At 54.2% G+C, this 24646-nt stretch overlaps 1 protein-coding gene across 1 annotated transcript in view; it reads right to left on the bottom strand.

Moving 5' to 3' along the window:
* The window catches only part of LOC145339840 (autism susceptibility gene 2 protein homolog), a 57239-nt gene that overhangs the window by 8256 nt on the left and 24337 nt on the right, over positions 1-24646 (bottom strand). The window contains 11 exon segments of the mRNA XM_080184372.1: positions 1675-1752; positions 3745-3877; positions 6187-6258; positions 8337-8366; positions 11232-11300; positions 14654-14749; positions 16260-16486; positions 18842-18956; positions 18958-19108; positions 21337-21781; positions 22667-22718. Of these exon segments, the coding sequence (XP_080040498.1) occupies positions 1675-1752; positions 3745-3877; positions 6187-6258; positions 8337-8366; positions 11232-11300; positions 14654-14749; positions 16260-16486; positions 18842-18956; positions 18958-19108; positions 21337-21781; positions 22667-22718 (1468 nt within the window).

The following is a 24646-nucleotide window of genomic DNA, read 5'->3' as shown; positions in this document are numbered from 1 at the left end:
GAGAATTTAGCACCTAACCTACACATCTTTGGCCACTAAGGGGCAATTTAGCACGGCCAATCCCCCCTAACCTACACATCTTTGGCCACTAAGGGGCAATTTAGCACGGCCAATCCCCCCTAACCTACACATCTTTGGACACTAAGGGACAATTTAGCACGGCCAATCCACCCTAACCTACACATCTTTGGACACTAAGGGACAATTTAGCATGGCCAATCCCCCCTAACCTACACATCTTTGGACACTAAGGGACAATTTAGCACGGCCAATCCCCCCTAACCTACACATCTTTGGACACTAAGGGACAATTTAGCACGGCCAATCCCCCCTAACCTACACATCTTTGGACACTAAGGGACAATTTAGCACGGCCAATCCCCCCTAACCTACACATCTTTGGACACTAAGGGACAATTTAGAACGGCCAATCCACCCTAACCTACACATCTTTGGACACTAAGGGGCAATTTAGCACGGCCAATCCACCCTAACCTACACATCTTTGAACACTAAGGGACAATTTAGCATGGCCAATCCCCCCTAACCTACACATCTTTGGACACTAAGGGACAATTTAGCACGGCCAATCCACCCTAACCTACACATCTTTGAACACTAAGGGACAATTTAGCATGGCCAATCCCCCCTAACCTACACATCTTTGGACACTAAGGGACAATTTAGCATGGCCAATCCACCCTAACCAGCACATCTTTGGCCACTAAGGGGCAATTTAGCACGGCCAATCCACCCTAACCTACACATCTTTGGCCACTAAGGGGCAATTTAGCATGGCCAATCCACCCTAACCTACACATCTTTGGCCACTAAGGGGCAAATTAGCATGGCCAATCCACCCTAACCTGCACATCTTTGGCCACTAAGGGGCAATTTAGCATGGCCAATCCACCCTAACCTACACATCTTTGGCCACTAAGGGGCAATTTAGCATGGCCAATCCACCCTAACCTACACATCTTTGGCCACTAAGGGGCAAATTAGTATGGCCAATCCACCCTAACCTGCACATCTTTGGCCACTAAGGGGCAATTTAGCACGGCCAATCCACCCTAACCAGCACATCTTTGGCCACTAAGGGGCAATTTAGCACGGCCAATCCACCCTAACCTACACATCTTTGGCCACTAAGGGGCAATTTAGCACGGCCAATCCACCCTAACCTACACATCTTTGGACTGCGGGAGGAAACCCACGCAGACAGTGACCGGAGGCCGGGAATCGAACCCGGGTCCCTGGCGCTGTGAGGTAGCAGTGCTAACCCCGCTGTGCTGCCTCATCCGGGGGATGGTGGGGGGAGCAGTCTTGCCATATTTGATATGAAAAGGAAGATCCAGGCAACCGTGTGGTCCTCGCCAGGGGAAGCGAACTTGCCAATTTGGGTCTTTTTGGCTCCTTCCAGGCTCGCGTGGCAAGGCGGGCTCGGATGGCACCCGTTAAATCCAGGGACCCTGCTGTCCAAAGGGAAGAACGGGAGGTCCGTTCCTGGAATCACAGCAGGGAAGAGGGGGGGCTTGTACGCTTCCCAGGATGGGGGTCTGAACAGTGATCCACCCTGCGCGACGGGAGGAGAGAGACAGAGGTGGAGCGGGAGAAAAGGTTGTGGGAGGGCAGAGTATGCCAACCCCCGGCGCCCCTCTCCTCCAGACTTACCGAGGTGGGGCGAGGGACTGAGGAATGTGTTGAGGGCGTTCGGGGGAACAAACGGCGAGGATGCTGCGTGCCCAGGATCTGAAATGAGAGAGAGAGAAGGGGCAGGCTGAGTGGCGAGTAACATTCACGCTACAAGTGCCAGGCAATGGCCATCTCCGACAAGAGAGAATCGAACCATCTCCCCCCTTGATGTTCAATGTTTTTACCATCGCTTAATCCCCCTCCCCCCCACTATCAACATCCTGGGGGTTACCATTGACCATCACTGAATCCCCCCCCCCCCGACTATCAATATCCTGGGGGTTACCATTGACCATCACTGAATCCCCACCCCCCGCTATCACCATCCTGGGGGTTCCCATTGACCATCACTGAATCCCCACCCCCCGCTATCACCATCCTGGGGGTTCCCATTGACCAGAAACTGAACTGGGTCCCAGCCATATCAATACTGTGTCTCCCAGAGCAGGTCAGAGGCTGGGGATCCTGCGGAGAGTAACTCACCTCCTGACTCCCCCTCCCCAAAGCCTGTCCCACCATCCACAAGGACACCAGTCAGGAGTGTGATGGGACGCTCTCCCCACTCGCCTGGACGGCTCCCAACAACACTCGAGAAGCTCGACACCGTCCAGGACAAAGCAGCCCCCCCCTCCCCGATCGATCGACACACTAACCACAAACACTCACTCCCTCCACCACCCACACACACACAGTGTGTACCGTCTACAAGATGCCCCGCAGCGACTCGCCAAGGCTCCTTCCACAGCACCTTCCAAACCCACCACCTCTACCCACCCAGAACAGCAGACGCAGAGGGAAAACCCACCGCCTGTAAGATCCCTCCATGCCCTCCCCACCCCCCCATCCCACACACAGCCCCCGCAACACCGCTTCTGACTCGGACATACATCCATTCCTTCACTGTGGCTGGGGTCAAAATCCTGGAGCTCCCTCCCTAACAGCGCCGTGGGTGTACCTACACCACGGACATGGAGACTGCAAGCGGGGTCAAGATGGCGGCTGACCCGCCCCCCCCCTGCGCAAGGGGGCAATGAGGGATGGGCAATGCGTGCTGGGGCTTGGCCGTGACGCCCAGATCCTGCACCGTCTCGTAGGAAGACCATCAGGAACACGCAGTGAGCACGTCCCTTACGAAACCAGCCCCCAGCTACCTCCCCACCCCGCCACCGAAACCTCCCTCAGATCAGGGAGATATAACGCGGTGAGGGACTGGGGGGTAAATGAGTATATCGGGAGGGGGGACATCTACAACGGGGTACCACCTCTCAAATATCTCCGAGAGGGACTGAGAGGACGGTGAGCAAAATGCGATTCCCCCGACACACCCACTCCACCCACCTCCCCCCCCAACACTCTCTCCTCTCTCCCTCCCATCCCCGCAGTGCCTCCTTCCCTGCACATCTCAGAGAGGCAGAGGGGGGAGGCCTTGGAGGGAGTGCAGAGGAGGGTCACTCGGCTGATACCGGAGATGAGGGGGTTGGACTATGAAGAGAGACTGAATAGACTGGGTCTGTACTCGTTGGAGTTTAGAAGGATGGGGGGGGGGGGATCTTATAGAGACGTATAAGATAATGAAGGGGATGGATAGGGTAGAGGTAGAGAGATTCTTCCCGCTTAGAAAGGACAGCAGGACTAGAGGGCACAGCCTCAAGATAAAGGGGGGGCGGTTTAGATCAGAGTTGAGGAGGAACTTCTTCACTCAAAGGGTGGTGAATCTCTGGAATTCTCTGCCCGTTGAAGTGGTGGAGGCTACCTTGCTGAATATATTTAAGTCACGGGTAGATAGGTTTCTGATAGACAGGGGAGAAAGCGGGAAAGTGGAACTGATCCACTATCAGATCAGCCATGATCTTATTGAATGGCGGGGCAGGCTCGAAGGGCTAGATGGCCAACTCCTGCTCCTATTTCTTATGAGGGAGCGCACGCGTTATCCCGTTCAGTCACAGAGCTCCTCCCTCCCGCTCAGCCCAGTGTCCCAGCCGTTACCGAGTTAGCTCTGAGACAACCCCGTCTCCCGACAAGAGACGCCAACACCACCCCCCACGATACCTGCGGCGGCGAAGAGCGTGGCTGAGCGAGCCATCTCGTGCGAGTGCGTGACCGGCCCAAAGAGGCTGCTGGGATTGCGGCTCAGGAGATCCGTCTTGGTGAAGTCCAGCTTGTGGTGGTCGGGGTGGATCATCTGTAAGGGGGGGTATTGGGGAGAGAAGAGCAGAGAAGCGGGGTGAAGGACACGGGACACAGAACGGTACAGCGCAGGAACAGGCCCGACATGTTGCGCCGAGCATGACGCCAAATTAAATCATGGAACCCGGCAGTACAGGAAGAGGCCCTTCGGCCCATCGAGTCTGCACCGAACACAATCCCACACAGGCCCTACCCCCATATTGGTAGGGGGATTGAATTTAGGAGCCGCAGCGTCATGTTGCAACTGTACAAAACTCTGGTGCGGCCGCACTTGGAGTATTGTGTGCAGTTCTGGTCCCCACATTATAGGAAGGATGTGGAGGCTTTGGAGAGGGTGCAGAGGAGGTTTACCAGGATGTTGCCTGGTATGGAGGGGAGGTCCTATGAGGAGAGACTGAGGGATTTGAGGTTGTTTTCGCTGGAAAGAAGGCGGCTAAGAGGGGATCTTATTGAAACGTATAAGATGATTAGAGGTTTAGATAGGGTGGATAGTGATAGCCTTTTTCCTCGGATGGACAAAGCTAGCACGAGGGGGCATGGCTTTAAATTAAGGGGGGGTAGTTATAGGATGGATGTCAGGGGTAGGTTCTTTACCCAGAGGGTGGTGAGGGATTGGAATGCCCTGCCTGCTGCAGTTGTAGATGCGCCTAGTTTGGGGGCGTTTAAGAGATCCGTGGATAGGTTTATGGACGGAAAGGGTTTGGTTTAGGTTAGAGGGTCATTGTTTTTTAACTGGCCGGCGCAACATCGTGGGCTGAAGGGCCTGTTCTGCGCTGTAATGTTCTATGTTCTATATCCCTACATATTTTAACCTCTAACCTACACATCCCTGACACTAAGGGACAATTTAGCACGGCCCATCCACCCTAACCTACACATCTCTGGGACACTAAGGGACAATTTAGCATGGCCAATCCACCCTAACTACACATCTTTGGGACACTAAGGGACAATTTAGCACGGCCAATCCACCCTAACCTACACATCTTTCGGACTGTGGGAGGAAACCGGAGCACCCGGAGGTTTTTTAGGTTCTTTACCCAGAGGGTGGTGAGGGATTGGAATGCCCTGCCTGCTGTGGTTGTAAATGTGCCTAGTTTGGGGGCGTTTAAGAGATCCGTGGATAGGTTTATGGATGAAAAGGGATTGGTTTAGGTTAGTGGGTCATTGTTTTTTAACTGGTCGGCGCAACATCGTGGGCCGAAGGGCCTGTTCTGCGCTGTAATGTTCTATGTTCTATGAAACCCACCCGGGACATAGCTGTCCTGAGAAATGGCTTAAAAATTTCCCAGATCAAAAAGGCGAAATTTGGGCGGTTTAAAGTGTATTTATTAGCGCCACAAGTAAGGCTTACATTAACGCTGCAATGAAGTCACTGTGAAAATCCCCCTAGTCGCCAAATCTCCTGAGCGGGTTACACTGAGGGAGAGTTTAGCATGGCCCCAATCCACCCTAACCAGCACGGCTTGCGGAGTGTGAGAGAAAACCGGAGGAAACCCACGCAGACACGGGGAGAATGCGCAGACTCCGCACAGACAGTGACCCGAGCTGGGAATCGAACCTGGGTCCCTGGAACTGTGAGACAGCAGTGTGCCCACCGTAGGTATGGAGAATCTCTGCCCTCAGTGTTGCCCGAACAGGTGCCAACTAGGGGATTTTCACAGTGACTTCTTTGAGGTGTTAATGTAAGCCTTCTCATGATAATAAGTGATCTTTATATGCTCGTCTAGGTTACCAAAGATGTCAAGCGCACTGGTGGACGCCACTTACTCCCTCCCCAAGGACACCCGGGTTCAAACGTAGCTACTGAAGGCAGGTAGACAGCCAGGCCAGACCATGCCACCATCTCCTACCCGGACCTGACGAGCACGCATCTTGGCGCAGCATTCCCTCCTTATACGTACTCAAAGCACCGGTTGGAGCTGGACGATAAACGGAGTGAGTAATTAACACTCCCTTTTCCTCCCTCGCTCCCCAGGGATGTGTAGGGGGACGTCGGGGGGGGGGAGTCGCGCTGGAACGGGACCCCGGGTCGAGGGAACGTTTTGCCGCACGGAGGAGCTGGGAGGTTGTTCCCCCTGGAGCCGGTGAAGGGTGAAGGACGAGCGAATCGAGGAGTTTGACGCTGGGATGGGGGGAGGGTGGGGCGGGGGCGGGGGCGGGGGCGGGGGGAGAGTGAACATGACGTGAGCAGCCGAAAAGGGGCAGGGAAGGGGAAAGTTGAAAGGCAGAATCGACGGGCGCCCGCGCCACTACGTATGCAACGGTTGGGGGGGGGGGGGGGCAGACGCACGGCACACGCACCTTGTTCTTCTCCTGATGTTGATAGATCATCCACGCAATCTGCACGTGCATCGCGCACCATTTCCCTGGCTTCTGCGGGGGGGGGGGGTCAAAGACATAAAAGAAAGGAGAGTGAATCCAATCTCCAGGTACCACACAGCTTTCTAAAGGGGCAGCAGGGGGTGGGGGTGTAGGGGAGGAATATAAATATTGCTGCAAAAGGCTCCCCCTGATCCCCATCCCCATTCTCCTGCCTTTCCCCCCTGATCCCCATCCCCATTCTCCTGCCTTTTCCCCCTGATCCCCATCCCCATTCTCCTGCCTTTTCCCCCTGATCCCCATCCCCGTTCTCCTGCCTTTCCCCCCCTGATCCCCATCCCCATCCTCCTGCCTTTTCCCCCTGATCCCCATCCCCGTTCTCCTGCCTTTCCCCCCTGATCCCCATCCCCGTTCTCCTGCCTTTCCCCCCTGATCCCCATCCCCATCCTCCTGCCTTTTCCCCCTGATCCCCAACCCCATTCTCCTGCCTTTTCCCCCGATCCCCATCCCCATTCTCCTGCCTTTTCCCCTGATCCCCATCCCCATTCTCCTGCCTTTTCCCCCTGATCCCCATTCCCATTCTCCTGCCTTTCCCCCCTGATCCCCATCCCCATTCTCCTGCCTTTCCCCCTGATCCCCATCCCCATTCTCCTGCCTTTTCCCCCTGATCCCCATTCTCCTGCCTTTCCCCCCCGAACCCCTTATTAATCAGGAACCGATCTATCTCTGTCTTGAAGACACTCAGTGACCCGGCCTCCTCTGGGGCAAAGAGTTCCCACGCATTCCCCACTCTCTGGGCTGAAGAAATCCCTCCCCATCTCTGTTTTAAAGGACCGTCCCTTTACCCTGAGGTTGTGCCCTCTCTGGTTCGAGTTTTTCTGACTAGTGGAAACATCGTCTCCACCTCCACTCTATAAGAACATGAGAACATAAGAAATAGGATACTATCCTCGCAGTATCCTGTAAATTTCAATAAGATCCCCCTTCATCCTTCTAAACTCCAACAATAAGAACATAAGAAATAGGAGCAGGTGTAGGCCATCTAGCCCTTCGAGCCTGCCCCGCCATTCAATAAGATCATGGCTGATCTGTCGTGTCTCAGTTCCACATTCCCGCCCTCTCCCCATAACCCTTAATCCCCTCTCTTATCAAAAACCCATCCACCCGCGTCTTAAAAATATTGAGCGAGGCAGCCTCCACCACTTCAACGGGCAGAGAATTCCAGGGATTCACCACCCTTTGAGCGAAGAAGTTCCTCCTCAACTCCGTTCTAAACTGCAATTTAATATAAAAAATATTCCATTTGGAGTATTGAGAGCAGTTTTGGGTCCCCGTATCTAAGGAAGGATGTGCCGGGCCTCGGAAAGGGTCCAGAGGGAAGTTCACAAGAATGATCCCTGTAATGAAGAGCTTGGCGTGTGAGGAATGGGTTGAGGACTCTGGGTCTGTACTCGTTGGGAGTTTAGAAGGATGGGGGGGGGGGAGGGGATCTTATTGAAATTTACAGGATACTGCGAGGCCCTGGGTAGAGTGAACGTGGAGAGGATGTTTCCAATAGTTGGGAGACTGGGATCCGAGACATGGCCTTTGGAACGGAGATGAGGAGGAATTTCCTCAGCCAGAGGGTGGTGAATGTGGGGAACTCATTGCCTCAGAGGAGGCCGGGTCACTGAGACAAACTGACGAACAGGGATGGGAATAGAGGGATACAGTCCCCGGGAGAGTAGGGGATTTTAGTCCACGCGGAGGCAGCATGGTTGGGACAGGCTTGGAGGGCCGAACGGCCTATTCCTCTGCCATAACTTTCTTTGTATTTAAGACAGATAGGTTCTTGAGGGGATCAAAGGTTTGGAGGGCAAAGAATGGGGTTGAGGAACTTATCAGCCGTGGCGGAGAGGACACGAGGGACTGAATGGCCTCGCTCTGCTCCTATATCTGGTGGTCTAAGTCCTTTGCAGGGTGGTCTTCGGAGCATTTCAATGCAGTCTCTCATACTTCTGCCCCACCCCCAAACCCCTTGCCCTCCCCCCATCGCCTGAGGGCACTCGGTTTTACACCTCTTAAGCAGCGAACAAGACCAATGGTAGGAAAGTGAAGGCAGTATTGAAGAACAAAAGGACCCTGCTACTCACCCGTATCGTTGGTCTGTACGCCTCAGTTAACTGTGGGAGGGAAAGCGAGAAGGGAGAGTTACCATCTCACCCAGATTTATTTTCAGATACGTTATTCTTTTTCAAAAAAAAAACAAGAACCGAGAATTGAGATCACCGCGAGTTTATTCAGTGACGGGGAGAGATTGGAGGGACTGTCCTCCTCGGGGGGGGAGGAGACGGGCGACAGGAGATTTGGATCGAGGTCTTCACGATCACGAGGGGGTCCCGGGACAGAGTCGAGAGGGAGAGAGAAACCGCTCCCCGTTGGCAGGAGGATCGGAGAACCAGAAGCCGGGGGGGAGGGACACAGATTGAAGGCGATTGGTTAAAAGAAGTGATGGAGACACGGGGAGAGACTGTTTCTCTCTGCTGAATATCAAGGAGTGGGGGAGGGCGGATACGGTTCGATTCTCTCTAACCGGCTGGGTCCCAGTTCAGTTTCTGGTCAATGGTAACCCTCAGGATGTCCTTTGCGGGGAGGGAGGGAGACCACCGATGGTAATAACATTGAACATCGAGGGGGGAGATGGTTGGATTCTCTCTCTCGTTGGAGACGGGTGTTGCCTGGAACTTGTGGGAGGTGCGAACGTTAGTTGCCATTTTTCGGCCCAACTGATCTTGTGACCTGTCCAAACAGCCCTGGGTTTTTGGTTCCTGACGATAGTTTGAGGAAAGATTCAGAGGTTTACAGAATGGAAACAGGCCCTCCAGCCCAACTTCTCCATGCTGCCCAGGTTTAATCCCTAAACTAATGTCAATTGCCCGCATTAGGCCCATATCCCTCTATACCCATCGTACCCATGTAACTGTCTAAACGCTTTTTAAAAGATAAAAAATTGTACCCGCCTCTACTACTGCCTCTGGCAGCTCGTTCCAGACACTCACCACCCTCTGGGTGAAAAAAGTTGCCCCTCTGGACCCTTCTGTATCTCTCCCCTCTCACCTTAAACCTACACCCTCTAGTTTTAGGCTCCCCTACCTTTGGGGAAAAGATATTGACTATCTCGCTGATCTGTGCCCCTCATTATTTTATAGACCTCTATAAGATCACCCCTCCTACGCTCCAGAGAAAAAAGTCCCAGTCTATCCAGCCTCTCCTCAATCCATCAAGTCCCGGTAGCATCCTAGTAAATCTTTTCTGCGCTCTTTCTAGTTTAATAATATCCTTTCTATAATAGGGTGACCAGAACTGTACACAGTATTTCCAAGTGTGGCCTTACCAATGTCTTGTACAACTTCAACAAGACGTCCCAACTCCTGTATTCTGACCGATGAAACCAAGCATGCCCAATGCCTTCTTCACCACTCTGTCCACCACTTTCACGGAGCTATGAACCTGTCCCCCTCGATCTCTCTGTTCTGTAACTCTCCCTGACCATTAACTGAGCAAGTCCTGCCCTGGTTCGATCGACCAAAATGCATCACCTCGCATTGATCTAAATTAAACTCCATTCGTCAGCCCACTGGCCCAATTGATCAAGATCCCATTGCGATCCTAGATACCAAGATGTTCTGATGTTCAAGGGAGCCGGTGGGGGGTGGGGGGGGTGGGGGGAGCCCTTTCTGTGTGCGCGCTCACATGGGGGACGAACAGAAGTCCCAGCCCGGAATCTCGTGGCCACCGCAGTGGGGGACAAGTCAGTTGGAGCCCTGACCAGCGAGAGGGGCCAATGGGAGGTGGAAAGGGCGGGAGAGCTTGGCGGGGACGGGGAAAAGAGTACCTCTCCCGCTTGCCCCACAGCGCTGTCAGAGGGAGCCTGCCGGCTGTCCCACGTGCTGACGTGAAGTTTTAAGAGGTCGAGTGTGTGGAGGGTGCTTGGCTCTGTGTTTTTGGGAGAGATGTGGAGATGCCGGCGTCGGACTGGGGTGAACACAGTAAGACGTCTGACAACACCAGGTTTAAATCCAACCGATTTATTTGATAGTAAACTCACAAGCTTTTGGGATTTCCCTCTTCGTCAGGAGAATGAAGAGTTCTGGCCTCAGACAGAGCATATAACATAAGAACATAAGAAATAGGAGCAGGAGTCGGCCATCTAGCCCTTCGAGCCTGCCCCGCCATTCAATAAGATCATGGCTGATCTGTCGTGGCTCAGTTCCACATTCCCGCCCTCTCCCCATAACCCTTAATCCCCTCTCTTATCAAAAACCCATCAACCCACGACTTAAAAATATTTAGCGAGGCAGCCTCCACCACCTCAACGGGCAGAGAATTCCAGAGATTCACCACCCTTTGAGTGAAGAAGTTCCTCCTCAACTCCATTCTAAACCGCCTCCCCCGCTTTATCTTGAGGCTGTGCCCTCTAGTCCTACTGTCCTTTCTGAGCGGGAAGAGCCTCTCCACCTCTATCCGATCCATCCCATTCATCATCTTATACGTCTCAATGAGATCTCCCCTCATTCTTCTAAACTCTAACGAGTACAAGCCTAGTTTATTCAGCCTCTCCTCATGGCTCAACCCCCTCAACTCCGGCATCAGCCTAGTAAACCTCCTCTGCACTCCCTCCAAGGCCAAAATATCCTTGCGTAAGTGCGGCGCCCAAAACTGCACACAGTACTCCAGCTGCTAACAGCACAGACAGTTTACAGATTACTGATTAGAATGCGAATCTTTACGAATAACAGGCACCGACAATAATCTGTAAACTGTCTGTGCTGCTATATGTTCTGTCTGAGGCCAGAACTCTCTATTCACCTGAAGAAGAGGCAAACCTCGAAAGCTAGTGAGTTTACTATCAAATAAATCGGTTGGACTTAAACCTGGTGTTGTTAGACTTCTGGCTGTTTTTTGGGAGGGTGCAGCTTTTGGGGAGGGAAGTAAAGAGTCAGACAGAGCGGCAGCAGGCGGAGGAGTCGCAGGAGGGTCTTGCTCACCCGGGGGTCTTTCTGCAGCAAGGTGTGAGGCACCGGTCCCGACCTCGGGGTAAGCTCGGGATTGGGGGTCTGCAGGGGGAAAAGAGAGACAAAAGACTTGAGTATTTCAGCGTCACGCACGTCATAGCGCACCCCCCCCCCGCCCCAACAACGTCGCTGCATTCACATTGGATAACGCCACATGTTTACCTGGGGGGTTGAAGTGTTGGCTGCAAGGTGCGTCAATCTGGGCCGCACTGTGGGAGGGTCGGTGCCGAGGGAGCGCCGCACTGTGGGAGGGTCGGTGCTGAGGGAGTCCCGCACTGTGGGAGGGTCAGTGTCGAGGGAGCGCCACACTGTGGGAGGGTCGGTGCCGAGGGAGAGCCACACTGTGGGAGGGTCGGTGTCGAGGGTGCGCCGCACTGTGGGAGGGTCGGTGTCGAGGGTGCGCCGCACTGCGGGAAGTTTGGTGCTGAGGGTGCGCCGCACTGCGGGGAGGGTTGGTGCAGAGGGAGCACCGCACTGCGGGGGGGTTGGTGCTGAGGGAGTCCCGCACTGCAGGAGGGTCGGTGCTGAGGGAGCGCCGCACTGTGGGAGGGTCGGTGCTGAGGGAGTCCCGCACTGTGGGAGGGTCAATACTGAGGGAGTCCCGCACTGTGGGAGGGTCGGTGCTGAGGGAGCGCCGCACTGCGGGAGGGTCGGTGCCGAGGGAGTGCCGCACTGTGGGAGGGTCGGTGCTGAGGGAGTCCCGCACTGTGGGAGGGTCAGTGCTGAGGGAGCGCCGCACTGTGGGAGGGTCGGTGCCGAGGGAGTCCCGCACTGTGGGAGGGTCGGTGCCGAGGGAGTGCCGCACTGTGGGAGGGTCGGTGCTGAGGGAGCGCCGCACTGTGGGAGGGTCGGTGCTGAGGGAGTCCCACACTGTGGGAGGGTCGGTGCTGAGGGAGCGCCGCACTGTGGGAGGGTCGGTGCTGAGGGAGCGCCGCACTGCGGGAGGGTCGGTGCCGAGGGAGTGCCGCACTGTGGGAGGGTCAGTGCCGAGGGAGCGCCGCACTGTGGGAGGGTCGGTGCCGAGGGAGTCCCGCACTGTGGGAGGGTCGGTGCCGAGGGAGTGCCGCACTGTGGGAGGGTCGGTGCTGAGGGAGCGCCGCACTGTGGGAGGGTCGGTGCTGAGGGAGTCCCTCACTGTGGGAGGGTCGGTGCTGAGGGAGCCCCGCACTGTGGGAGGGTCGGTGCCGAGGGAGCGCCGCACTGCGGGAGGGTCAGTGCCGAGGGAGCGCCGCACTGCGGGAGGGTCAGTGCCGAGGGAGCGCCGCACTGCGGGAGGGTCGGTGCCATTCCTCCTTCACCACAGCAAGCATCATTTGGACAGTGCCCCAATGGACTGCAATGCAGTGTTTCAGGACATTCTCCAGAAGGATGACTGTGAGACACCCTGCAAGGCACAGAGTGGGATGGGGATGAGGGTGTTTTTTTTGGGGGGGGAGGGGTGCCTGGAGGGATAAGCGACCATTACTACATGCGATAGATAGGGTGCAGAAGGCACAGCAGAGAGGTGAAGGAGAAAGGAAGGGGGTGGGGGAAGGAGGGGATGTGAGATATACGCAGCAGCACGTTCAGCAGGGGAGAGAGAGGTGAGGATGGAGGCGAACAGTCCCAAGGGTGAGGGAATTCGGCAACAGGGAGAAGTTGGGGACTGTTCTCCTTGGGGAGGAGACGGGTGACAGGAGATTTGGATCGAGGTGTTCAGGATCACGAGGGGGTCCCGGGACAGAGTCGAGGGGGAGAGAAACAGTTCCTCATTGGCAGGAGGATCGGGAACCAGAGGGGGAAGGACACAGATTGAAGGGGGTTGGTTAGAAGAAGCGAGGGAGGCACGGGGAGAAACTTTATCACACGGCGAGTGGTTAGGATCTGGAATGGAGCTGTCCCAGAGTGTGGGGGGAGGAGGCAGATTCACACGGCGAGTGGTTAGGATCTGGAACGGAGCTGTCCCAGAGTGTGGGGGGAGACAGAGATACAGTGAGGGAGTTGCGAGACCATGCTTTGTAACATCTTACGCGCTTCTGATTTTGACATTGAAGGAAAGATTCACCCCCATTGATTGGAGGTGGAGGTGCATTGGTTTGCGCCCTGGGATGGGTGGCGGGGGGGGTCTCGGTCCTGTGATGAGAGGCTGTGTGAATTCCACATACTCTGGAATTAACAAGCCCGGGGGGGCGGATGGGGGGATATCACTGAAACATTAACAATCGCCATGGGGGTTTGATCGGGGAGAGACTGAGGGGCCAACCAGAGAGCAGAGCTGTGGGTTAAAACAACGTGGGGAGACTCTTCAGAAACATGGCTGGATGGGGCTGGGGGAGCCCGAGAAAGAGAACCGGGGGTGGGAGAGAGACAGAGAGACACGGGGGGAGAGCTCGAGAGAGAGACAGACAGACAGACAGACGGGGAGAACGGGGGGGTGGGGGGAAACGGGAGATACGAGAGAGACAGAGAGAGAGAGACGGGGGAGAGCTCGAGAGAGAGAGAGGGAGGAAACGGGAGGAACGAGAGAGAGAGACAGAGAAAGAGAGAGGGAGGAAACGGGAGGAACGAGAGAGAGAGACAGAGAGAGAGAGGGGGAGACGGGGGAGAGCTCGAGAGAGAGGCGGAAATGGGGGTTGCTAGAGAGAGAGAGGGGGGAAACGGGAGGAACGAGAGAGAGAGAGAGAAAGAGAAATGGGAGGAATGAGAAAGGGGGAGAGGAGCACGAGAGAGAGGGGAACGGGGGGGGAAACGCGAGAGAGAGGGGAACGGGGGGAAACGCGAGAGAGAGGGGAACGGGGGGGAAACGCGAGAGAGAGGGGAATGGGGGGAAACGTGAGAGAGAGGGGAACGGGGGGGGAAACGTGAGAGAGAGGGGAACGGGGGGGGGGACGTGAGAGAGAGGGGAACGGGGGGGAAACGTGAGAGAGAGGGGAACGGGGGGGAAACGTGAGAGAGAGGGGAACGGGGGGGAAACGCGAGAGAGAGGGGAACGGGGGGGGGACGTGAGAGAGAGGGGAACGGGGGGGAAACGCGAGAGAGAGGGGAACGGGGGGGAAACGCGAGAGAGAGGGGAACGGGGGGGAAACGCGAGAGAGAGGGGAACGGGGGGGGGGGACGTGAGAGAGAGGGGAACGGGGGGGGGAAACGTGAGAGAGAGGGGAATGGGGGGGAAACGTGAGAGAGAGGGGAACGGGGGGGGAAACGCGAGAGAGAGGGGAATGGGGGGGGGAAACGCGAGAGAGAGGGGAATGGGGGGGAACGTGAGAGAGAGGGGAACGGGGGTTGGGGAATCGCGAGAGAGAGAGGAACCGGGATTGGGGAATCGCGAGAGAGAGAGAGCGTGAGCAATAAAGCGAAGCTCGAAGCCCCAGTCACCCTGTTGTGTGGCGGGTACGAGGGTGAGCGACAGACAGTACCTTGGGTTGAAAGGCTCCCTGTACAGAACCAAAGGGGCCAGCTGGTGGCAGCACAGAGGGGATCCCAGACACCGGAGTGTGATAGCCCTGGAAATACTGCAAGATTCCAAGCACAGGACAGGAAGGGTTAGTACGCCACTGCTTCAGTCGATCCGCAAAGGGTGAGGGGGTGCAGGGGGCTGGAAAAATTAGAATCCTCCTCGCTCCTCCCCCACCCTATCAGCACAGTACGGGCTGTGATTGTACAGCACCAACGCACATAGTTTATCTTTGAAAGGGGACTGCTTTAAGTCACTGTCTTTTCTTACAAGCAGTCGGTTTGTCTGGAAGGAACGCAGCAGACGTTGGAAAGCTGGATAATTACCCCTCTTAGCCACGTTCATTCAGCAGAAGGCTCAACGAGCTTTTGTGTACCAAAAGAAAAAAGGATCTTTGGAGTGTTTTCTCGATTCCAGTATGGAAAGGGGAGTTAGGTACACAGGATTATACAGTCAGCTTTCCGAGTTTCAGTTGTGGGAGAGGACTGCCTAAAGATGACAGCCAACAAGCAGCCGTCTCGCTCTCTACACAATATCTCGAAGCTCCAAAGCTAGTAAGCCAAGTCAAAGCAAGTATGCTTGGCGTTACCAACAACTTTTCAAGTGGCATTTAAGTTTATAAGAGAAATGCTGCTTAATTGGAACTGAATCATGATAAGTTAGAGCTGGTTCTTTCCACGTTTAATGGTTGCTCAACAGTTAATAGTCAAACTATCTTAAGAAATGCTGCTTAATTGGAAATGAATTGCCATCAGTTAGAAGTTAAGGGGTGTTTCTTTTCACGTTTAATGGTTCAGAGTTATTTTGTTTTGAGAAAAGTTGCTCAATTGGAACTGAACCGCAATCTGTTAGAAGTTAAGGGGCGTTTCTTGTCAATATTTAACAGTTCAGAGTTAAACTGTTTTGATAAGTGCTGCTTAATTGGAACTGAACTGTGATAAGTTAGAAGAGGTGTTTCTTTTCATGTTTATGTTCATGGTTAAGAGTTAAACCATTTTGAGAAAGATTGCTCAATTGGAACTGAATTGCGATCAGTTAGAAATTAAGAGGTCTTTCTTTTTAGAATTAAACTGTTTTGAGAAATGTTTAATTGGAAATGAGTTGTTTCTTGTCATGTTTAATGGTCAAGAGTTATTTTGTTTGAGTAAGGTTGCTTAATTGGAACCGAATTGCCATCAGTTTGAAGTTAAGAGGTGTCTCTTTTCACCTTTAACTGCCAAGAGTTATTTTGTTTTGAGAAAGGTTGCTTAATTGGAACTGAATTGCCATCAGTTTGAAGTTAAGAGGTGTCTCTTTTCATCTTTAACTGCCAAGTGTTATTTTGTTTTGAGAAAGGTTGCTTAATTGGAACTGAATCATGGTAAGTTAGAAGTTACGGGCTGCTTCTTTTCACCCACCACCCTTTTAGGGAACAATCAGGGATGGACGCCAAATGCTGCCAGGAAACACCTACAACCAGAGCAGGAAAAGAAAAGACACAAAGCAGACCGATCCCTCCACCCCAGCTCATCATCCCAACAACCCCCCACTCCCCACCACAACAGACAGCGTTTGCTACTTATCCTCACGTTTCGGCAGGGGGTACGCACCATGGATGGTGCCGGAGCCGGTACCAGGCCGGGCTGTGGGATCGTCGGGTAGGGGGCGAAGTGCTGGTGCGTGTGTTGGTGCGTGTGCTGGTGCTGGTGGCTGTGCTGGTGGAACTGAAAGGAGGGCGGGCCCAGCGCGGCGCCCCGCTCGCTGCCCTGCGAGCTCAGGTAACGCGAGTTCAACTCCTGGCGGATCAGCTCTTGTTCTGCGGGGAAGGAAAGAGAGAACACAGAGGGGGGAGCGAGGGAGGCGGAGGGAGGGAGGTGGAGCGAGGGAGAGAGAGAGAGGCGGAGCGAGGGATGGAGGGAGGGAGGAGGCAGAGCGAGGGATGGACAGGAGAGAAAGAGACAGAGCAGGGGGTGAGAGGGAGGGAGAGTGACAGAGAGAGAGAGAGAGACGGAGCGAGGGATTGGAATGAGAGAGGGCGAGAGAGACGGAGCGAGGGACGGGGAGGGAGAGTCACAGAGATGGGCCGAGGGATGAGAGAGACACAGGGAGGGGGAGAGAGAGAGATGGAACGAGGGACGAGAGGGGAGAGAGACAGAGAGATGGAACGAGGGATGAGAGGGAGACAGAGATGGGACGAGGGACGAGAGGGGGAGAGACAGAGAGATGGAACGAGGGATGAGAGGGAGAGAGACAGAGATGGAACGAGGGACGAGAGGGGAGAGAGACAGAGAGATGGAACGAGGGATGAGAGGGAGAGAGACAGAGATGGAACAAGGGACGAGAGGGGGAGAGACAGAGATGGAACAAGGGATGGGAGGGGGAGAGAGAGAGACAGATAGAACGAGGGATGAAAGGGAGAGAGAGACAGAGAGGTGCAATGAGGGGTGGGAGAGAGAGACAGTTTGTTAAAACAGAGTAATTGAAACTGTGGCGGTTCTCCACGCTGCCCCAGTCTGACCTCCCCCCTCCCCCTAATCCCCGCCAGTGGCTCACTGTCCACTGTGAGCAGTCAGCGTGGTCTCTGAGGCACCCAACACCCGAACCAGCCACGGCACGGGGACGCGAGGGCCAGAGGGAGCGCCACACTGTCAGAGGAGCGTTCCCTCACTGGACTACCCCACCGTAACTGGCATGTTTCAGCTGAGCGCTGGAGGAGCTACAGACACCTTGGGAACTCGTTGGCAATTTATTTTCTCATTTCACAAGTCAGCTTACATTAACGCTGCAATGAAGTTACTGTGAAAATGCCCCAGTCACCACACTACAGCACCTGTTCAGGTTACACTAAGGGACAATTTAGCATGGCCAATCCCCCCTAACCTACACATCTTTGGACACTAAGGGACAATTTAGCACGGCCAATCCACCCTAACCTATACATCTTTGGACACTAAGGGACAATTTAACATGGCCAATCCACCCTAACCTACACATCTTTGGACACTAAGGGACAATTTAGCACGGCCAATCCACCCTAACCTACACATCTTTGGACACTAAGGGACAATTTAGCACGGCCAATCCCCCCTAACCTACACATCTTTGGACACTAAGGGACAATTTAACATGGCCAATCCCCCCTAACCTACACATCTTTGGACACTAAGGGACAATTTAGCATGGCCAATCCACCCTAACCTACACATCTTTGGACACTAAGGGACAATTTAGCACGGCCAATCCACCCTAACCTACACATCTTTGGACACTAAGGGACAATTTAGCATGGCCAATCCACCCTAACCTACACATCTTTGGACACTAAGGGACAATTTAACACGGCCAATCCCCCCTAACCTACACATCTTTGGGCACTAAGGGACAATTTAGCACGGCCAATCCACCCTAACCTACACATCTTTGGGACACTAAGGGACAATTTAGCATGGCCAATCCATCTAACCTGCACATCTTTGGACACTAAGGGACAATTTAGCATGGCCAATCCACCCTAACCTACACATCTTTGGACACTAAGGGACAATTTAGCACGGCCAATCCACCCTAACCTACACATCTTTGGACACTAAGGGACAATTTAACACGGCCAATCCACCCTAACCTACACATCTTTGGACACTAAGGGACAATTTAGCATGGCCAATCCACCCTAACCTACACATCTTTGGACACTAAGGGACAATTTAACACGGCCAATCCCCCCTAACCTACACATCTTTGGGCACTAAGGGACAATTTAGCACGGCCAATCCACCCTAACCTACACATCTTTGGGACACTAAGGGACAATTTAGCATGGCCAATCCATCTAACCTGCACATCTTTGGACACTAAGGGACAATTTAGCATGGCCAATCCACCCTAACCTACACATCTTTGGACACTAAGGGACAATTTAGCACGGCCAATCCCCCCTAACCTACACATCTTTGGACACTAAGGGACAATTTAACACGGCCAATCCCCTAAGGGGGAGACGCTCAATCTCCACACAGTGACGTGAGCCAGGGATCAAACCCAGCTCCCTGGCACCGAGAGGCATTAGAGAAGACCCGAAGCTCTGTCAGTCAGTCCAATCCCTACCATCCCCACCCCCAGTGCATCTCGCGACCAGATACCCCCCCACCCCCCCCGCCACCGCCCAGCTTACCTGAGAAGGCAGCCACGGCAGCTGGGGAGGGGTGCCCCGCCACCTGCAGCATGGCGGAGGTGAGCGGGGGCGGAGGGGGCAGGCCAGGGGAGGGCGTGAACATGCCCGGGTGAGGGGTGGGCGGGGTGCGAGGAGGGCCGCAGGGCGGGGACGAAGCCGTGCGAGGACGCCTGGCTGCTCAGGCCCAGCGAGGTGAGCGAGGAGGGCGTGGAGGCTCGATGTGGGAGCTGAGATGCTGAGGTCAGGGTCTTCGACGGTGTGCTGCTCCTGGAGAGAGGGACAGAGAGAGAGAGAGAGAGAGAGGGGGGGGGAGGCGAGGGGGAAAGAGAGAGGAGAGAGGGGAGAGAAAGGGAAAGAGAGAGAGAGAGGGAGAGAAAGGGGAAAGAGAGAGAGAGGGGAGAGAAAGGGAAAGAGAGAGAGAGAGGAGAGAAAGGGAAAGAGAGAGAGGGGAGAGAAAGGGAAAGAGAGAGAGAGAGGGGAGAGAAAGGGAGAGAGAGAGAGAGGGGAGAGAAAGGGAAAGAGAGAGAGAGGGGAGAGAAAGGGAAAGAGAGAGAGAGAGAGGGGAGAGAAACAGAAAGAGAGAGAGGGGAGAGAAAGGGAAAGAGAGAGAGAGAGAGGGGAGAGAAAGGGAAAGAGAGAGAGAGAGGGGAGAGAAAGGGAAAGAGAGAGAGAGAGGGGAGAGAAAGGGAAAGAGAAAGAGAGAGGGGAGAGAAAGGGAAAGAGAGAGAGAGGAGAGAGAGAAAGGGAAAGAGAGAGAGAGGGGAGAGAAAGGGAAAGAGAGAGAGAGAGAGGGGAGAGAAAGGGAAAGAGAGAGGGGAGAGAAAGGAAAAGAGAGAGAGAGGGGAGAGAAACAGAAAGAGAGAGAGGGGAGAGAAAGGGAAAGAGAGAGAGAGAGAGGGGAGAGAAACAGAAAGAGAGAGAGAGAGGGGAGAGAAAGGGAAAGAGAGAGAGAGAGAGGGGAGAGAAAGGGAAAGAGAGAGAGAGAGGGGAGAGAAAGGGAAAGAGAGAGAGAGAGAGGGGAGAGAAAGGGAAAGAGAGAGAGAGAGGGGAGAGAAAGGGAAAGAGAGAGAGAGAGGAGAGAAAGGGAAAGAGAGAGAGAGAGGGGAGAGAAAGGGAAAGAGAGAGAGAGAGGGGAGAGAAAGGGAAAGAGAGAGAGAGAGGGGAGAGAAAGGGAAAGAGAGAGAGAGAGGGGAGAGAAAGGGAAAGAGAGAGAGAGAGGGGAGAGAAAGGGAAAGAGAGAGAGAGAGAGGGAGAGAAAGGGAAAGAGAGAGAGAGAGAGAGGGGAGAGAAAGGGAAAGAGAGAGAGAGAGGGGAGAGAAAGGGAAAGAGAGAGAGAGAGGGGAGAGAAAGGGAAAGAGAAAGAGAGAGGGGAGAGAAAGGGAAAGAGAAAGAGAGAGGGGAGAGAAAAGGGAAAGAGAGAGAGAGAGAGGGGAGAGAAAGGGAAAGAGAGAGAGAGAGGGAGAGAAAGGGAAAGAGAGAGGGGAGAGAAAGGAAAAGAGAGAGAGAGGGGAGAGAAACAGAAAGAGAGAGAGGGGAGAGAAAGGGAAAGAGAGAGAGAGAGAGGGAGAGAAACAGAAAGAGAGAGAGAGAGGGGAGAGAAAGGGAAAGAGAGAGGAGAGGGGAGAGAAAGGGAAAGAGAGAGAGAGAGGGGAGAGAAAGGGAAAGAGAGAGAGAGGGGAGAGAAAGGGAAAGAGAGAGAGAGAGGGGAGAGAAAGAGAAAGAGAGAGAGAGAGGGGAGAGAAAGGGAAAGAGAGAGAGAGAGGGGAGAGAAAGGGAAAAAGAGAGAGAGAGGGGAGAGAAAGGGAAAGAGAGAGAGAGGGGAGAGAAAGGGAAAGAGAGAGAGAGAGGGGAGAGAAAGGGAACGAGAGAGAGAGAGAGGGGAGAGAAAGGGAAAGAGAGAGAGAGAGGGGAGAGAAAGGGAAAAAGAGAGAGAGAGGGGAGAGAAAGGGAAAGAGAGAGAGAGGGGAGAGAAAGGGAAAGAGAGAGAGAGAGGGGAGAGAAAGGGAACGAGAGAGAGAGAGGAGAGAGAAAGGGAAAGAGAGAGAGAGAGAGAGGGGAGAGAAAGAGAAAGAGAGAGAGAGGGGAGAGAAAGGGAAAGAGAGAGAGAGAGAGGGGAGAGAAAGGGAAAGGGAGAGAGAGAGAGAGGAGAGAAAGGGAAAGAGAGAGAGAGAGAGAGGGGAGAGAAAGGGAAAGGGAGAGAGAGGGGAGAGAAAGGGAAAGGGAGAGAGAGAGAGAGAGGAGAGAAAGGGAAAGAGAGAGAGAGAGAGGGGGAGAGAAAGGGAAACACAATTCAGTAAATTTGAATCAGATGAGTTCAGACCACACAGTGTCACACACTCCACCCCAGGGAGAGAGCTCAACCCACAGGCCCCTCTACCCCATCTTCCCAACCCCGAAACCCCCTCCCTCCCCGCTCTCCCTCACCCCACCCCCCCCCCCCCTCCCGACGGCCCCGCAGACACTCCCAGGCGCGGCGCTGCGAGCAGGGGCCTTACCTGCTCAGGTACACCAGCTGCTGCTGGCTGAATGGCTGTACTTTGGGCTGGCTCTGTACCGGGGTCTGGGGTTTGGGCTGAGGGTTGACCCTGGCCGGCGTGGACTGTCGATGCTGCTGCTGCTGCTGCGGCGGGTTGTGGTGGTGCTGATGGTGGTGGTGATGGTGGTGGTGATGGTGACTGGAGAGCGAGGGCAGCACCGGGGTCCGGCTGCGGGCGGGGGCGCTGGCCGCCACCTCCGGCTGGGCCTGCGGACCCTCGGGGGCCTGAGCAGAGCCGGAGGCAGCGGCAGGGGCCGCAGGGGCGGCCTGCGGCGCCAGCTCCGCGGGCAGGGAAGGCACTAGCAGGGGGTCCTTATCGGAGCCGTGGTTTCGCTCCTGGCTCCTCTCCAACCCGGAAACTTTGGTTTCGCCCTTGGGAATCACCGTGCCGTTCACATCGGAGCCTGCAAAGGGAGGGCGGGGGGGGGTGGAAAGCAGGAGACGTTAGTGGGCCGAAAGGCCTTGCAAAAACCCCACAGTTAAATTAAACAGCACTTTCTGAACAACACTGAGTGCGCCACAGACAAATTTACGATTAACAACCAGGCTCGCAATGTCGCCCATTTATACGGGCTCAGCGACATCTATTAATTCATGGCCCTCTGCAGCCAAAAGGAATGTGACCAGGCATCGCAGAAGCGGTTAAACACAAGCCTGGGGGGACCGACGATGGGGAGGGGGAATAAACAGTAACTCCCCTGTGCATTCTCCATGGCAATGCCTTAGCCAATCATGGTTGACATGCCAAGGGACGCGTACTCTCTTGCGCAGGAGAGATTGTGGCTGGCAAGAAAAGATTTGGTATTATCGCAGCCTGACCTGATGAGTCCCAAGGGGGCAAACTTTGACTGCCCACCCCTTTTTCTCCAGCGACGAAGAGGCAACTCACCCCTTGGTGAATATCCATGTTCTGGTGAAGCAGTGTAACCAAGGGTAGGAAAAGGAACTAAGTGGCAGGAGGGATACGAGGGACCTGGGTAGAAGGTCACCACTGCCCTTCCTGGTCCTGGCCAGGAGGAGGGTGGTGGGGACCTTGGGCTTGACAACTGAGCACCTCTTGACGGTGTCACGTCGAGCTGGGCATGAGGAGGTGGTGGCGGCGAGATGCTGGCCCAGGCTGACTCCAACCTCACGAAACAGAGGCCAAACAGGCACCACAGCCCTGGCAAGGCGCGACCCTTGTCCGTGGGATAACGAGGGGCTGATAAACCCAAACAGGAGGGGCGTTGGGGAAATAGGAACGTGCCAAAGACAGGGGGCTGAGCGAAGAGAGGCAGCAAAACACTCACCTATCTTGGTGGCCGCGGTGAAGAAATTTGAGAGTCCATCATCAGAGGCGGCCTGCCAGAGAGAGAGAGGAGATGTTTTATCAAGCAAACATTTCATTTGGGTATTCCCGAAAGCTCACACTTCAATCCCCTGGTCTGCATCTCACTCCTATTCAGGTCTTACGATGGAGGGACAGTCATCGAGGAAGCAGCTGAGGACGATCGGGGCCTGGGACACAAACCCTGAGAAACTCCTGCAGGGATGTCCTGGAGCTGAGATGATTTGACCTCAAACCATCACAACCATCTTCCTTCGTGCCGGGAATGACTCCAAACAGCACGGCCAATCCACCCTAACCTACACATCTTTGGACACTAAGGGTCAATTTAGCATGGCCAATCCCCCCTAACCTACACATCTTTGGACACTAAGGGACAATTTAGCATGGCCAATCCCCCCTAACCTACACATCTTTGGACACTAAGGGTCAATTTAGCATGGCCAATCCACCTAACCCATATATCTTTGGACTGTGGGAGGAAACCCACGCAGACACAGGGAGAACGTGCAGGCTCCACACAGTTCCCCAAGCTGGGAATCAAACCCGGGTCCCTGGTGCTGTGAGGCACAATGTCAAGGGCAGTCACTCTCGCCTCACCTCCGGACTTGAGCTCTCGTGTCTTGTTTGGACCAGGGCTGCAACGAGGTTGGAAACTGAGGTACCTCTGGGGGACCCTAAGCCGAGCGTGGGTGAGCAGGCCATTGCTGAGTAAATGCCACTCAATAGCACAGTCAAAGGACCCATTCATCACGTCACTGATGATCGAGAGTAGACTGACGGGGCTGCAACTGGGCGAGTCAGATTGGTCTAGCTTTTTGGGGACAGAGTACATTACCCCCCATCACTGGGCAGATGCCAGTAGGACAGCAATGGTTTCTGATCGATGCACAGTTTCCGGAAAAAGACAGAGCTTGTCAAAGTAGCCCGTAGAAACAGGTAACAAAAATTGGACAACATTCAGGGTTTGGATAATCTGACGTGGGGACCATTCCATGGACACACTTCCACCACCGTAAACATTCACTCCCTCCTCTCATTCTCAGTTATTCGATATATAACCCATTCCTCCCGAATCCCTTGATCAGATTCCAGTCTGTAACTCACCCCCAGGTATCTGTTATTCGATATATAACACACCCCGAACCCCTCAATTAGATTCCAGTCTGTAACTCACTCCCGGGTATCTGTTATTCTATATATAAACCACCCCGAACCCCTCGATTAGATTCCAGTCTGTAACTCACTCCCGGGTATCTGTTATTCTATATATAAACCACCCCGAACCCCTCGATTAGATTCCAGTCTGTAACTCACTCCCGGGTATCTGTTATTCTATATATAAACCACCCCGAACCCCTCGATTAGATTCCAGTCTGTAACTCACTCCCGGGTATCTGTTATTCTGTATATAAACCACCCCGAACCCCTCGATTAGATTCCAGTCTGTAACTCACTCCCGGGTATCTGTTATTCTATATATAAACCACCCCGAACCCCTCGATTAGATTCCAGTCTGTAACTCACTCCTGGGTATCTGTTATTCTGTATATAAACCACCCCGAACCCCTCGATTAGATTCCAGTCTGTAACTCACTCCCGGGTATCTGTTATTCTATATATAAACCACCCCGAACTCCTCGATTAGATTCCAGAATGTAACTCACTCCCGGGTATCTGTTATTCTATATATAAACCCCACCGAACCCCTCGATTAGATTCCAGTCTGTAACTCACTCCCGGGTATCTGTTATTCTATATATAAACCACCCCGAACTCCTCGATTAGATTCCAGTCTGTAACTCACTCCCGGGTATCTGTTATTCTATATATAAACCACCCCGAACCCCTCGATTAGACTCCAGTCTGTAACTCACTCCCAGGTATCTGTTATTCTATATATAAACCACCCCGAACCCCTCGATTAGATTCCAGTCTGTAA

The sequence above is a fragment of the Carcharhinus amblyrhynchos genome, unplaced genomic scaffold, assembly GCF_965287045.1.
Source record: "Carcharhinus amblyrhynchos unplaced genomic scaffold, sCarAmb.v2.hapA scaffold_699, whole genome shotgun sequence".
NCBI classification, from domain to species: domain Eukaryota; kingdom Metazoa; phylum Chordata; class Chondrichthyes; order Carcharhiniformes; family Carcharhinidae; genus Carcharhinus; species Carcharhinus amblyrhynchos.
The sequence above is the reverse complement of the archived record's forward strand: the minus strand, read 5'-3'. Positions and strand labels throughout refer to the sequence as shown.